Source organism: Anomaloglossus baeobatrachus, chromosome 2 (genome assembly GCF_048569485.1).
Source record: "Anomaloglossus baeobatrachus isolate aAnoBae1 chromosome 2, aAnoBae1.hap1, whole genome shotgun sequence".
In the NCBI taxonomy this organism is placed as follows: domain Eukaryota; kingdom Metazoa; phylum Chordata; class Amphibia; order Anura; family Aromobatidae; genus Anomaloglossus; species Anomaloglossus baeobatrachus.
The window spans coordinates 113674682-113691139 of NC_134354.1; the positions used below are offsets into that span (position 1 = coordinate 113674682).

A 16458-nucleotide genomic window follows, 5' to 3' on the forward strand; every position below is an offset into this window, starting at 1 on the left:
ACTCACCGTCATCCAAAGACCATAAATATAGCAGAACACAGTCTAGATGGCTGTCGCCATTCAAAACATGACCTCTATTCAACTGATTGTTGGGTGTCACAGTTATAGGGCTTCCATGATCAGACATTCTCCACCTCTCCTGTGCATAAGTGATAAACTTCTTTTTGCGAGAAAACCCCAGATATTATTGACCTTGGGCACATGCCCTATCAGTTCCACCTTAGTTTTGCCCCAGGGTTTAGTATAGCTATTAAAATAAAGTGCTGTTTGCAGCTCGTAACTAATTAAGGTGGTACCGACTCCCATCAATGAGCAAATTTATTATGAAAAGATGTTGCTGTCATCACAAAACCTTTCAAGTGTTCCTGAAACCTTAACTACAAAATAGATCAACTCGTGCATGGCCACAAAAAGGTGAATTGCCTCCCTTCAAATCTTGTGGGGTTTTTTTAAGTCTTCATAGGGTTAAGCTGCTGCGCTGTTGCATTTCTTAATATTTTTCTAACGGTTGGAGCTTTTTTTATTGTAATACCAAACACTAATTCTCCTGCACAGACTTAAACTTTTGAAGATAATGTGCTGACTGCCTGCAGCTACCCCTTTAACAAGCATGGAAGCTTATTGCATTCCGTTATACCATGAACTCAATGATAAGACAGTATGGCATGGGCTTAAAAACAAACAAATAAAACCTAAATGTTGATAAAATAAGGAAAGTACATAAGCGGTGTTCATAGGTCCTGCATAGCCATAAAGAAAACTTCTGCATCTCTACAGTGAAACTGGTGGAACATATATGTTTTTGTAATCCCTCATGGTATGCCATACTCATATTTGAATGTCCCAACAGTGTATAAATTGTTATGGCATGTGCATTTTTGATATTTGTTTAAGAGCATAACCATACCTACACCAGTACAGTGTGTAGAATGGGGAACAGGTTTCTAAGTTCATTAACTTCCAATGCAAGTTCACACAGACTTAAATTTTACTTTTTAAGATTTATTATTTTTTATGTAATTCAGAGTCCTGAAAAGGGCCTTTTGAGTGCATCTTTAGCTTCTAATAATTTATTGGCCAGCCTTTGCATCTCTGTGGCATTGAGTGAACAAGCTTCTGCAGATGTTCACGAATTTTCAACTGGATTGAGGTCTGGGGACTGGGCTGGCCGGTCAATAGTAGCCACCTCGTTCTTTTTTTCCCATTCCATTACTGTCTTAGCTCTGTGACAAGGAGCATTATCATCCTGGAAGATATAATCCCCTGAAAACAGATGTTGAGCAGAAGGCAGCATTTTCTTACTAAGGATGTCTATGTATTTTTTTGCATTACCATACCCTCCACAGTATGAAGCCTTCCAACACCATTGGCTGCCATACAGCCCCAGACCATTACTTTCATCGGATGTTTCACAGAGAAGCTCAAACACTCTGGCTTGTAATCTTCATGTGGAAACCTTCTCACATAAGACTTGCCATCATTTCCTAAAATGGAAAAAGTGCTTTCATCACTAAATAGCACTTTCTCCCCACTCCTCCTTCCTCCATTTTGAATATTTCAATGCCCCCAGTTTTCGCCTTTGTCTTTGTATGGCTGTCATCAATGGCTTCTTTCGGGCCTTGCACCCTCTCAATCCTGCTTCCAAACATCTCTTCCTAACAGTTGATGTTACTACCTCAATCTTGTACTTTTCTTGCCATTCTCGCAGAAGCTGAGGAGAGGTGAGCTTTCCATTGGCAAGGGATGTTCGTATCAGTGCTCTATCCTCCCTTTTAGTTGACTTTCTGGGCCTGTCCTGGGTAATTCCAAGCTGCTTATGTTTCTGCAAAATTCTTACAACTGTACTCTGATTACAGCCAATCTTCCTTGCGATCTGGGGGCCAGTATAACCCTCTTCATGTAGCACCACAACTCGCACACGATCCTCTGCTGACAAAAATCTGAAGGCTCCCATCATAAAGCTCTACAGTATGATTCACTAGATAGACCTACAGATAAAACAAACTAAGCAGCAGATGTGATGCAATGGAATGGAATGTGATTGGCTGCCATATCCAGGTTATGATTGGTCACAAGAACCTCATCTGTGATTGGCTAATTTTGGATCTGAAGCTGTACAATATTTAGTTGTGCTTTCAATTCCCATATTGTTGCAATAATTTCAGGCAAAACTGCTTCAAAAGCTAAAAATATTACAGGGAGAGAATGCAAAATTGTTTTCTGAACAAAACCATATATAATATGTCATATTAGCATTGAAGATATTCAACAGAAAACATTTAAAACTTGAAAAATCAATTTATCCTATGCCTATGCAGGACTTATGAACACCACTGTAAGTGGAAAGTCATTACAGATGATACAAATCTTTATGCCTAACAGTCATAAAATGTACATCACATTTTACTCCAAAGACAGACTGATAGAGAATTTAGTTTTTGGGGACAATGATGTTGATGTCTGCAGAGGTCTGTAGAATTTAATGGAGCTATATTAGAAAGTAAAATAAATAAATATATTGAGTATGGAAGTTTCTTTTCAAAACTTGTTTTCATGGGGTATTCTCACACTGTTTCTTGAGCATTTCAAAGCTCTGCATTCTCCTTACTTCCTGGTATCTGACAGGGTGGGCTCTTCTCCTTGAGTGACAGCTCTGGCAAATAGTAGAACTGTAGTATTAGTAAAATTATAAAGCTCAGTACAAGTTCTTCTGTAACATTCAGCTATCAGTAGTTTGCTCTGAATCTACATTGTTATCAGTATATTTACATATAGTGATGACAATGTTTGAACAAGCACACAGCTCCAGACAGCTAGAGCAGCAAACTGTGATTAGCAGACCTGCTCTGACAGCTGCAGGGTAGTGATATATAACTGCAGCATGTCTTCAGGAGTTCAGAAGGGAGGGGGAGGGATGTGAGCAGCTAACTGTACAGAAATCAATGGGCTGGAGAGAGTTAATTGGGATGTTAAGAGTTACCTTCACCCCTGGAATATAACTACTCATCATGATCAAAGTATTGAAACCAAGGCTCGTGAAAACCAGCTCTACACTATAAAAGATAAAAGCTCTCATTGCATTCAATTGAAAGTAGGTTGAAAAAGTCAAAGTTATTCTTGCTGTCTAACAAAATCAAATTAAGATTTGAGAACACCCATTTAAATGGAACCTGTCATATAAAAAATAAATAACGTTTAAATATGGGGATAATCTGCAGGTTAATAGCATTCTGAAGCTGCCCGGAGCCCCTACTGAGAGCCCCATTGCAGGGAAGAAATTGATTTTATTCCTCCTGTCAGCCTTGAGCTTTCAGTTATAGGGCTTGCGCCGGTGTGGCTTCAGTCACCCCTCTGTGCAGTAAGCAGTGGCTGTAACCATGCCCCCTGCAGTGACTGACAGCTGGTTCTAATGCAGTGACTAAAGCTACACTGGCACCATTCCGATGACTGAAAGCCTGAGGCTGCCAGGAGGAATAAAGTTTATTTCCTCCTGGCAATGGGGTGCCAGCCGCATAAGAACGCTATTAACTTTAGATTAACACCATATCTGCAGGTTAATAGCATTTATTCCCATGACAGGTTCCCTTTAAGCAATCACTTCCAAGATACTGAAGAACTGTATTAGGAAAAATAGAATATGTTATAATAAGAATCTATTCCTTCAGAGTTTGTTGAGAGTTTCCTTTAAGTACTTCAGTTTACTTCAAGTCCTCCTATTTCATAGGTTGCTATTACATTTTCCCAAATATTGTAGTGCCCCAGATCACAAGTTATCTGTAGTTTTCAACAAGACTGTAGGTAAATCTATAGAATTCTCTTTACATGGCACATTTTTCTTTTTGCATTTAGTGCAGTATATTCGTAAATGTCTTATTACATCTGAAAATGTACAATATTTCTTTTTTTCAATCCACAATTGATATCACTTAGATATCTTAAGATAGATTTATTCCTGAAATAAAAAAATATATAGTACAGTAAGTGCCAAAATATTGCTTTCCGCTGCCAGGATTCATTAAGCTTTTTCCCTTCTTCACAGATGGGCTCTGTATTGCTGGCAGCTGAACACAATCCTCTGTATTTCATGGCACAGAATTGTGGTTGGAGCAGTGTTTTTCAGCCTTTGGTTCCCAAGGCACAAGGTGCAAATATATAAATATAGAAGCTAACCTGCTGCTATACAATGGAGAAGATCTGTAATTCGGGCTATATTGACACATATTTTGTCATACAGTATTCATTAAACCATGGCATGGCTGATTACTAAAGAAATGATCTATGACCCCAACAATGGTAATTTTGTATTCATCAATCATGATATTATGTGCCACTAAATGCATCCAAACTGTTACTATAGAAATATAAACCTTTTATCATGCAGATAGCATCACTTAGTATCTCCCAGCTGCAGCTCTGATCTTTACATTGATCTATTTCCCTCACCAGGCTTACTGTGTGTTAATACTACAAGGTGCATCATGCATTGCTGCAGCCTGTTTGCCAGCACTTTGCTTGACCTCTTCCTTCTCCCCCTTGTGCTGCTGGAGATATTGGGAAATACCAAGTATCATAGCAGCCCAGGATAGGTACCAGTCCACCTGGCAATTGCCAAATGGCCAGAACAGCCCTACCAGTGTGTTTGTTATGCATATTTCAGCACTCTTCAGCTGCCCAATTCATGAACCACATGTGTCATTTTGAGGAATTTGGCGCAATAAACATCAGCGAATATCTCAACACAAAAAAAGCAAAGTGATTAAAAAAATGCAAATGATGAATTGGGGCCATAATGTTTTTAACCCCTTTCAGACCTTGGACGTACTGGTACATTCTATTTTGTAATGACTTCACAACTTTGGACATACCATTACAGCCTGGTAATCGCGCATGCATAGGAGCTGTACTTGTGTGATCGCTGGTGGGAGTTTTGCTTACATGACAGCTGAGACCCTATTTTCATAGCCAGGCCTGGTGCCCTGACTATCTCAGGCTGTTTAACACCCTAAATGCTGTGATTGATTTTGAAAGCAAAGTTTAAGAGGCTGGAAGAGGGAACTCCCTCTCTTGTCTGAATGGTGACCCCACAATGCCATTGCAAAAATCCAATCATTGCCATGGCAATGCGAGGTGGCCATGACCTTTGGGTCAGCCAGCTATGGCGAACCTGTTAGACCATGCCAGGAGCACCATCTAAAAGGCCTCTGTCACTGCATCACTGACAAGTGCATGGTTACAGGAGCACAAGCTGGGCACATGCGCTGCAATGTATTGGGCACTATAATGGCTGATTTGCAATTTTCACTATGCAACTTCCACTGTTTGTTTCTAGAAAATGCCCATAGCATAAAAATAGTCTCTACAAACAGATGAATTCAGGGGGGGTATCAATTCCAATAAGGGGTCAGTTGAGGGGGTTTCCACTGTTTAGGCACATTAGCTGCTTTGCAAATGAAGTCTGCAAGCTATTCTAGAAAAATCTGCACCACCGAAGTCAAGTAGTGCTCTATCACTCTCAAGCCCAGCCATGTACCCAAACAGTACTGTACAGTCATGTGTGGAGTATTGCCACATTCAGCACAAATTGTATAACAAAGTATAGGGACTTTTGTAGCCATTTCCACTTGTGAAAAAAAAACCAATGCAGGGCTAAAACAGTTATTAGTGATAAAAATGCAATTATTAGTTCTTCACCACAAAGTGGTATAAAATTATTTCATCCATCTTTGTATCTTTGTTGTCAATATCTTCACTGCATCACTTGATATATTCATGGAGGGATGCAGTTTGTTAATTTGTGGTCATTTATAGAGGGTTCTGATGTTCTGGCACCTCAGTGGCTCTGCCAATGTGACATGACCATTCCAACAAAATGTGCATTTCAATAAGGCGCTCCCTTTCTTCTGAGCTTTGCACTGTGCCCGAAAAGTAGTTTCTAACCACATATAGGATACTGTCAAACTTGGAATCAATTAAGTAACAAATTATATGATCCATTTCCTTGCCCTTTGAAATGTAAAAACTTTGGGCTAATGCAACATTTTAGTGGAAAAAAAAATCTACGTTTTAATCTCCGCAGCCCAATCTTACACAATTCTGTGAATTGCCTGTGGGTTTAAAATACTCACTACAATTTTAGATGAATTTTTCAAGAGGTGTACTTTTCAAAATTGGGTCACATGTGGGTTGTTTGTGCTGTTTTAGCACCATAGCAGTTCTTTATATGGGACATGACTCCTGAAGAAATCTATTCCTGCCAAATCTGTGCATATGTTTTCCACCACATACAGTATGGGGTATTGATGTACTCAGAAGAAATGGCACAACAAATTGTACTGTCAATTTTCTCCTGCTACCCTTCTGAAAATAAACAATTTGGGGCTAAAGCAACTTTTGTTTGGGGAAAATGTGATGTTTTTATTTTCACAGCTCATCGTTATAAAGTTCTGTCAAGCACCTGGAGTTTCAAGGTCCTCAGCCACCTTTGAGTGGTGTAGTTTCTAAAATGGGGTCACTTGTGTGGGTTTCCCTGGCTTAAGCGGGCTTTACACACTACGATTTTGCTACAGCGATCTCGTTGGGGTCACGGATTTTGTGACGCACATCCGGCCGCTGTAGCGATGTCGTAGCGTGTGACTTCTAGGAGCGATTTTGGATCGTTACAAAAACGTCCAAAATCGCTCCTCGCTGACATGGGGGTCCGCTGCCAGTTATCGCTGCTGTCGCTGGGGCGAAGTTGATCCTCGTCCCTGTGGCAGCACGCATCGCTACGTGTGACGCCGCAGGAACGAGGATCATCTCCTTACCTGCCTTCGGCCACAATGCGGAAGGAAGGAAGTGGGCGGGATGTTATGTCCCGCTCATCTCCGCCCCTCCGCTTTCATTGGGCGGCCGATTAGGGACGTCGCTGTGACGCTGAACGGACTGCCCCCTTAGAAGGGAGGCGGTTTGCTGGTCACAGCGATGTCAAAGGGCAGGTAAGTACGTGTGACGGGGGTGCGCGATTTTGTGCGCGACGGGCAGCGATATGCCCGTCGCGCACAAACGATGGGGCCGGGTCTCATGCTAGCGATATCGGGCAGGATATCGCAGCATGTAAAGCCACCCTTAGGCACAGCAAATTGTACAGTGCATTTTCTCCTGTTACCCTTGTGAAAATGCAACGTTTTATGAGCAGTTTGAGGGGTGCAGTTTTTAGAATGGTGTCACTTTTGCGTACTTTCTGTCACCTTAGCTTCTCCAAGTCATTTCAAATGTGATGGGGTTCCTAAAAAAATGTTTTTTGTAAATTTTGTTAGTAAAATGAGAAATTGCTGTTAAACTTTTTAACCCTTCTAACTTCCTTACCAAAAATTTATGTTTCAAAAATTGCGCTGATGTAAAGTAAACATGTGTAAAATGTTATTTGTTAATTCTTTTGTGGAACAAAACCTCTGGTTTAAGGGCATAAAAAATCAAAGTTTGAAAATTGCAACATTTTCCACATTTCTGACATTTTTTTCAAATAAATACAAAAAATATCATCCTAACTCTAACACTATCATAAAGTTCATTGTGTTATGAAAAAAAAAATCTCAGAATCAATGGGATCTGTTCAAGCTTTCAAGAGTTATAACCTCATAAAGGGACACTGGTCAGAATTGTAAAAAATGGGCTGGTCATGAGGTGAAAACAAACTGGGGAGTGAAAGGGTTAAAAATGGAATCGGTGGGCAGATGCTACCATCACAGGTATCTGATAAACTGAGTTTTATCAGCATATATGGTACGTTAAATACGTTATCAGGGTAATAACGAAAACAAAAATACATGTTAAGCTATTTTTCTGGTTAAAATGATGGACACTATGAGGGTTGCCAACTTTACTTTTTCTGGACAGCTTATGGAAAAGTCATAGACAGACAATATTTTTTATGGACACATTGGAAAACCATAATAAATCATTATGAATATGTGATCTATGTCTATAGCCCATAGTTCTGATATGAAGACATCAGATCCTGTTACTGTAAACTGTAAAGTGATGATAATTACAGTCAAAATAATTTGTAAGTTTCTTCAGCTTCAAAAAAATCATGAACACCTTCATTTTTTTTATACGGCCTGGGCAAAAAAAGCACCTCATATTTACTGATAGTGGATGTCTGGCAACTCAGGATACTATAAAGAAAGCCTGACAGTCTTACATGTTACTGATCCATCCCCTTTATAAAGTCAATTTTTGTCTTTATGATAGAATTTGAAAAAAGAAACTCCCAATGCAGATGTGAACATATCTTTATTCTGACCCAGGGGTTACAGTTAAGCAAGCAGCATATTCCATATCCTTATTCTGACCCAGGGGCTATGGTTAAGCAAGCAGCATATTCCATATCCTTATTCTGACCCAGGGCCTACAGGTAAGCAAGCGGCATATTCCATATCCTTATTTGACCCAGGGGCTATGGTTAAGCAAGCAGCATATTCCATTTCCTTATTCTGACCTAGGGGCTACAGTTAAGCAAGCAGCATATTCCATATCCCTATTCTGATCCAGAAGCTACAGTTAAGCAAGCAGCATATTCCATATCCTTATTCTGACCCAGGGGCTACGGTTAAGCAAGCAGCATATTTCATATTCTTATTCTGACCCAGGGGTTATGGTTAAGCAAGCAGCAAATTCCATTTCCTTGTTCTGACCTAGGGGCTACAGTTAAGCAAGCAGCATATTCCATTTCCTTATTCTGACCTAGGAACTACAGTAAAGCAAGCAGCATAGTCCATATCCTTATTCTGACCCAGGTGCTATGGTTAAGCAAGCAGCATATTCCATATCCTTATTCTGACCCAGGGACTACGGCTAAGCAAGCAGCATATTCCAAAAATTTTACTGTATTTTGTTGTTACAATAAAAAGCGTAAAACTGTTTAGATGTCCAAAGGTTAATCTGCTGCCTATAAAACATGAAGAAAAACAAAAAGCCAGCACTAAATGCGCACTTCAGCACTAAAAATTCCAAACTGTACTTATTATAAAAAATTTGAGATTTTTGGCAAAAAATTGCAATTTCTTGAGGTGCCTCGCCACGTCACGGCAAATCTCATTTGAGGCAGTCCTACACTAAAATATTTTTATAAAATGTGCCATATGGCCTCACATATGAATAGTAGAACTGCTCTTAGCAGCACTCACCTGGTCTATTTCAATCCCGTACCCATGACTGAGTCATGGCTGTGGGCGGGACAGGTCCAAGCAAATGCTGCATGAAGTAAATAGCCTGTGGACAAGGCCTGATGACAATGTGAACAGTCACCAACCGCCAAAATCTAGACAGATGGAATACATCCCAAATTGGGGTGCATAGCTTGGTGGGGGTCAGCCACCGACCAATTCAATGAAGAAAAACAAAAAGCCAGCACTAAATGTGCACTTCAGCACTAAAAATTCCAAACTGTACTTACTATAAAAATTTTGAGATTTTTGGCAAAAAATTGCAATTTCTTGAGCTGCCTCGCCACGTCACAGCAAATCTCATTTGAGGCAGTCCTACACTAAAATATTTTTATAAAATGTGCCATACGGCCTCACATATGAATAGTAGAACTGCTCTTAGCAGCACTCACCTGGTCTATTTCAATCCCGTACCCATGACTGAGTCATGGCTGTGGGCGGGACAGGTCCAAGCAAATGCTGCATGAAGTAAATAGCCTGTGGACAAGGCCTGATGACAATGTGAACAGTCACCAACCGCCAAAATCTAGACAGATGGAATACATCCCAAATTGGGGTGCATAGCTTGGTGGGGGTCAGCCACCGACCAATTCAATGAAGAAAAATTTATAAAAATATTTTAGTGTAGGACTGCCTCAAATGAGATTTGCCGTGACATGGCGAGGCAGCTCAAGAAATTGCAATTTTTTGCCAAAAATCTCAAATTTTTTATAATAAGTACAGTTTGGAATTTTTAGTGCTGAAGTGTACATTTAGTGCTGGCTATTTGTTTTTCTGCCTATAGAACATGCATTATTTAAATGCAGGAAGAATTAAATAAACTGTTCATTATGCTCTAGGGGTAAAGATGACGGAGCACTGTTAAACATAATGTTCCTACATATTAACTACATTGCGTTTTGCTTTGGAAGTATCTTCTTGAAGTTTTCATCCCCCATTACGAGAGTATCTGGTGAGATAATGTGTCGTATACTGCGTAAGCTCTACTCTTTCAATTGTAATTGAACTTAATGGAGTCGGCAAAAGTAAATTGCCTGCTTTTTGTTTAGTGGATGACATCTTGTGTGTCATTTGTCACCATAAGTCAGCGAGACTTCAGAGTACAGTGAGTCGTATTCATTAGAGATGTGTACACTTGCTCATAAGTTATTACACATGAAATGAGAGGGGCCACAAAGCTGTGAACCGCACAAAAGACAGGGAGGCTAATTGAAGAATGAAATGAGTAAGCAAGAAGATTATTCCCCCCTGGTTTAAGTACCAGGTTGTTATGCTGTTGGAAATACAAAAGCGCCTTGGATCTTGTAAATGTTATTTGTCAGTCCGTTACTTTTGCCTGAATTCAATTATTTAACCAAAAAATTATGGATCTTTCTATGAGCAACTCTAGACGACGCTAATAGATTGCAAATGTATACAGTTAGGTCCAGAAATATTTGGACAGTGACACAAGTTTTGTTATTTTAGCTGTTTACAAAAACATGTTCAGAAATACAATTATATATATAATATGGGCTGAAAGTGCACACTCCCAGCTGCAATATGAGAGTTTTCACATCCAAATCGGAGAAAGGGTTTAGGAATCATAGCTCTGTAATGCATAGCCTCCTCTTTTTCAAGGGACCAAAAGTAATTGGACAAGGGACTCTAAGGGCTGCAATTAACTCTGAAGGCGTCTCCCTCGTTAACCTGTAATCAATGAAGTAGTTAAAAGGTCTGGGGTTGATTACAGGTGTGTGGTTTTGCATTTGGAAGCTGTTGCTGTGACCAGATAACATGCGGTCTAAGGAACTCTCAATTGAGGTGAAGCAGAACATCCTGAGGCTGAAAAAAAGAAAAAATCCATCAGAGAGATAGCAGACATGCTTGGAGTAGCAAAATCAACAGTCGGGTACATTCTGAGAAAAAAGGAATTGACTGGTGAGCTTGGGAACTCAAAAAGGCCTGGGCGTCCACGGATGACAACAGTGGTGGATGATCGCCGCATACTTTCTTTTGGTGAAGAAGAACCCGTTCACAACATCAACTGAAGTCCAGAACACTCTCAGTGAAGTAGGTGTATCTGTCTCTAAGTCAACAGTAAAGAGAAGACTCCATGAAAGTAAATACAAAGGGTTCACATCTAGATGCAAACCATTCATCAATTCCAAAAATAGACAGGCCAGAGTTAAATTTGCTGAAAAACACCTCATGAAGCCAGCTCAGTTCTGGAAAAGTATTCTATGGACAGATGAGACCAAGATCAACCTGTACCAGAATGATGGGAAGAAAAAAGTTTGGAGAAGAAAGGGAACGGCACATGATCCAAGGCACACCACATCCTCTGTAAAACATGGTGGAGGCAACGTGATGGCATGGGCATGCATGGCTTTCAATGGCACTGGGTCACTTGTGTTTATTGATGACATAACAGCAGACAAGAGTAGCCGGATGAATTCTGAAGTGTACCGGGATATACTTTCAGCTCAGATTCAGCCAAATGCCGCAAAGTTGATTGGACGGCGCTTCATAGTACAGATGGACAATGACCCCAAGCATACAGCCAAAGCTACCCAGGAGTTCATGAGTGCAAAAAAGTGGAACATTCTGCAATGGCCAAGTCAATCACCAGATCTTAACCCAATTGAGCATGCATTTCACTTGGTCAAATCCAGACTTAAGACGGAAAGACCCACAAACAAGCAAGACCTGAAGGCTGCGGCTGTAAAGGCCTGGCAAAGCATTAAGAAGGAGGAAACCGAGCGTTTGGTGATGTCCATGGGTTCCAGACTTAAGGCAGTGATTGCCTCCAAAGGATTCGCAACAAAATATTGAAAATAAAAAATTTTTTTTTGGGTTTGGTTTATTTGTCCAATTACTTTTGACCTCCTAAAATGTGGAGTGTTTGTAAAGAAATGTGTACAATTCCTACAATTTCTATCAGATATTTTTGTTCAAACCTTCAAATTAAACGTTACAATCTGCACTTGAATTCTGTTGTAGAGGTTTCATTTCAAATCCAATGTAGTGGCATGCAGAGCCCAACTCGCGAAAATTGTGTCACTGTCCAAATATTTCTGGACCTAACTGTATATACCAAAGCTTTACTGAGCACATTATTTAGTAAGGCTAGGTTTTTCTCTTATCCGAGAAAATTGATCCGATTATACTAATCACACTCTGATCCGAGAATGATCAGAGTGTGATCCAAATTTATCGGATGTGGGGAAGGTGGAAAAAAATGTCTCCATCTTCTCCATTCTGTCAGTCAATGAAAATTGGACCACTCAGATATTATCCAAATGCGGTCTAATTTTTTTCACGGATCCATAGACTTGAATGATCCAGTGCATTCTGATTTAAAAACATAAATCATACATGCTGCAACTTTTTTCTCGGACACTATCAGTCTGATGAAAAGAATCAGACATGTGCACGGCCCTATAGTATAACATCAAAACGACGGATAGCACTTGTCCGATTTTTACAGTCGTGTACACGAGCCCTAAAACAGAAAAAGTTAAAGCTTAGGTTAGGGTTTTTTTGCCATTTTCACACAGTTTTTTTGCACCATGGAATGGTTTCCAATATTTCGGAACCTGGTTTTGATCCATTAACACTATAAACACTTGTTACCTTGTTTTGTTTTTATTGCTTGTATATGTCCCTGCTTAATTGTAAAGTATATGGAATATGTTGACGCTATATAAATATAATGTATTATTTTATTATTATTATTATTATTATTATTATTATTATTACACACTAAACTTTTTGTTCCATGGATGACGTACTAGAAATATATAGAAATATAAAACACACATAGCAGTAAAAGGGAGAAGTGAGAGGAATAAAGTCATTCACTTGTGACTGCTGTGGGTCACTTGTAGAAAGAGGACTAACCCCTGGCTGATTCCATTTCCTATACTAATGAATGTCCATACAGTAATTTATACAGGAACTTACTCCATAGGTACTAAAATTATAGTAAATAAGAAAGACGTGAGATATCGGTCCAAAGGTCAACTAATCTTCCCAAAATTACATTTTCTACGACACAATTCACAAAATTCTCCAATCTGGTTTAAGCCAGTAACTCTGTCCCTCTGGTACTCTGTTTCATGAATGGCATGCTAGAAATCTAGTGAGGAACAAATTGTACACAGGCAAATACATTAAATTTAGAAGGTTTAAAGACAGAAAATAATCCTAGAAAAAAGAAAACATTTAAAGGGTTATTCCCAAAATAAAACCTTAATCCCCCAAAGACACTAAGAACAAAGCTCTGTAACTTGAGAAATCTGCTGAATTCTCCATTTTTGTAACTTGTGACTGATAAAGCAGATGAATCCTATAGTTGCTGACAATATTTGTGTTGACACTGACAGCTGGCATATTGTTTCTATTGTTTCCTTCATCAGAATATCTTCTGCCATATGCATCAAGATAGCTGCATTTGCAGTTTCCCATCACTTAGTTGTCTGCTGCAGGCATCAAACACAGCTCACCTCTGCCTGTGTAAGATACGCTAAATCTAGTTATGACAAGATCCATTATGGAGGAGTGTAGGCCTATTGAGCTCTGCTGAAAACCAGCTAACAGAGCAATAAGGTAAAAACTCACAGGTAGCTATACTGAGTCAAATGGCAGAAGCTACTAAAATCAAGAGTTGAGTACAGGAGGGGCTAGGCACTAAAACAAGAGAGGGGGAGGAAGGGGCTGCAGAACTGAGTTACAGTAGGTGCTACTGGGAAATCAAGTTTAAGCAATATAAGAATAGGACTGCCCATATAGCTATGTGAATCTGGATGCCCAGAGGGACTAATAGAGATGAAAAAAGATATCTACAGCTCACTCTGTACATTAACAATAGATATTCATTTACAATGGTTTGTAAAACGTAACTTAAGTGTGTGAATAACTGTTTAAGACCTGCCAGTAGATCATGCTTTAATATTTGGCTGCCGTCATGAACATTAAAAACAAAGAATCACGTAGTAATTTATACAGAGCATACTCTACTGTAGAAAAAGTTGTTGTGCCTTGTGCCTGAACATGCAGTGACCATTTTTTACTTAATTCTCCTAGGTGTAACACGACGCTTTAGTGGTGCCCAGTGGCACCTGCAGAAAATTGTGAATGACTCCGTGGACAGCTCGGACGATGAGTTCTTTGATGCCAGAGGTATGTAAAAAAGTTCTACGAATTACATAAAAGTTTCCCTGTATTACACAGCTATTGCTTCTGAAAATATTCATGGGGTAAATATACTGTTTTATTATTTATTTTGCTAAATCACTGACATTATTATTACTATATTTGCTTAATTCCATGTAATGTCATTTATTCTATTAACTCAAAAAAGCACTTAAGGCATTAACACATTATTGTGCTTCATTGTTGACCTGGACTGGATTTTTTTTAGCTTACAGAGAAGTAGAAAATATAAAGACCCAAATACTTTTAAGTTTAACTCTTGCTTACAGGAACAGCATTTTACAACTCTTCCATGGCACTTCTCTCTTTTTATAAGTCTGTTTTTTTTGCAATCCTTTCAATAGTCGCCCCTTTCACATGATCTCATGACAGACAAATAACACTACCAGAATTCTATACTTTACTCTTGTATATCATCTTGCAGGACCTAGAGTTGTGGTACTCCGTAACTGCCTCTGGTAGAATTTTTGGATAAGAACAACATGAAAGAGAAAATATCGGCTCCAAATTAAGATTATTCTTACTATTTAATGCTCTAAAGGGTGCTTTACACCCTGCGACATCGCTAGCGATAGCACCCGCCCCCATCGTTCGTGCAACATTTGGTGATCGCTGCCGTAGCGAACATTATCGCTACGGCAGCGTCGGTGACGCACATACCTTTTCAGTGACGTCGCTGTGACCGCCGAACAATCCCTCCTTCAAGGGGGAGGTGCGTTCAGCGTCATAGCGACGTCACTGCGGTGTCACTAAGCGGCCGCCCAATAGCAGAGGAGGGGCGGAGATGAGCGGCCGGAACTTGCCGCACACCTTCTTCCTTCCTCATTGTTGGTGGACGCAGGTAAGGAGATGTTCATTGTTCCTGCGGTGTCACACATAGCGATATGTGCTGCCGCAGGAATGATGAACAACATCATACCTGTAGCAGCAACAATATTATGAAAAGGAGCAACGTGTCAAAGATCAGCGATTTTTGACACTTTTGCGATCGTTGATCGTCGCTCCTTGGTGTCACACACTGCGATGTCGCTACCGGCGCTGGATGTGCGTCACTAACGATGTGACCTCGACGATATATCGTTAGCGATGTCGCAGCGTGTAAAGCACCCTTTAGAGTAGCTAAACTTTCTTGGCTTAGCTCTATATGCCGTGGCTCTGAGTCATTAAGACTGGCATTTTGTACACTAGTCTTAATGAAGAGTGAGAGTTGGAGCAGGCCACTTTAATATATATATGTTGTATCTTTGACTATCGTGTGTAGAGATGAGTGAATCTCACAAAATTCAAATTCACCAAATTGTGCAGATTTCCCAGAGACATTATTCTTATAAATTGAATGTTTCTTATTATACGGTCTCTCCTGGCACCATAGTATAGTACACTTAAGAAAACCTCAAAGCTGACCTGTCCAGCCTCTCCGTCTGCCGTCTGGTACTGGACGTTTTTTTTCTTTGTTTCTCCATCCATTGCCTGCTGACTATTGTCTACCAGGCATCTGCTAGTAGATATTTCTGTCCTAACTTTTGTGGCATAAATTATGAATTTGTTGGGCACACTTGGCCATGCCTTGTGTTATTGAATTTGTACCCACTTTTCAAAAAGAAGGTGAATTTCCCCAAAACTGCTATAAAAATGTGAAAAGTTGGGTGCACCTGTAAGTTGTGAATATTTTTGTGACATTTTAAGCTAGAATTTGGGAAAACTGATGAATCGGGGCCCATATATTGTGTCCGGTTCATCCAACTATGTGTGTAGCAGCAGTGGATTCTCCATAGTACATGCTCTTTTTGTTCTATGTAGCAGCCACAGTGAGAGCGCTGTTTAAGAGCAGAGGTCCTACAGCGGTGATGGGGAAGGCAGACAGGTCCTTAGTTCTGTTGACTAGTACAATCATAGCATGTTCTCTTGAATAAAAGGATATATAAAGACGAACATACTGCAGTCAGTGAGAGTGCTGTGCAGACCCATTCCTCCCCTCATTTCACTGTGACTGCTATATAGAAGGAAAGCATGGACACTGTCTATGGATCTACGCACTTGGCACAGCAGAACAGAG

At 39.9% G+C, this 16458-nt stretch overlaps 1 protein-coding gene across 1 annotated transcript in view; it reads left to right on the forward strand.

Annotated features, from left to right (window-relative positions):
* Positions 1-16458, forward strand: part of PITPNM3 (PITPNM family member 3) — a 729687-nt gene that overhangs the window by 295385 nt on the left and 417844 nt on the right. Inside the window, exon 2 of the mRNA XM_075333206.1 lies at positions 14274-14369. Within this exon, the coding sequence (XP_075189321.1) occupies positions 14274-14369 (96 nt within the window). The remainder of the gene's footprint in view (positions 1-14273; positions 14370-16458) is intronic.